The 208-nt window shown below is 63.0% G+C and overlaps 1 protein-coding gene across 1 annotated transcript in view; it reads right to left on the bottom strand.

Moving 5' to 3' along the window:
• The window catches only part of LOC104497011 (excitatory amino acid transporter 5-like), a gene marked incomplete at its 5' end in the record, with an annotated part of 12,575 nt that overhangs the window by 9,200 nt on the left and 3,167 nt on the right, over positions 1–208 (bottom strand). Inside the window, one exon of the mRNA XM_010140220.1 lies at positions 80–122. Within this exon, the coding sequence (XP_010138522.1) occupies positions 80–122 (43 nt within the window). The remainder of the gene's footprint in view (positions 1–79; positions 123–208) is intronic.

The raw sequence follows: 208 nt of genomic DNA, 5'->3' as shown, positions 1-208 counted from the left end.
CGGTAGGGGGGGATGAGCCCCTGGACTGGAAGGGCGGCTGAGCACTGTCCCAGCCTGCTGCGGCAGTGGCTGAACTCACCTGCTGGAACGAAGCCTCGACCAGGTTAGAAGGAAACATGTTTCTGTAAGAGAGCGGTTGCGCAGGTGTTAAGGTGTGTGCTGAGGACGCAGGGGACAACCCGGGCGGCTCCTCTGGTGGGCCTGAGGC

The sequence above is a fragment of the Buceros rhinoceros genome, unplaced genomic scaffold (assembly GCF_000710305.1).
Source record: "Buceros rhinoceros silvestris isolate BGI_N320 unplaced genomic scaffold, ASM71030v1 scaffold14987, whole genome shotgun sequence".
In the NCBI taxonomy this organism is placed as follows: Eukaryota; Metazoa; Chordata; class Aves; order Bucerotiformes; family Bucerotidae; genus Buceros; species Buceros rhinoceros.
This window is presented reverse-complemented; position numbering and strand designations above follow the sequence as displayed.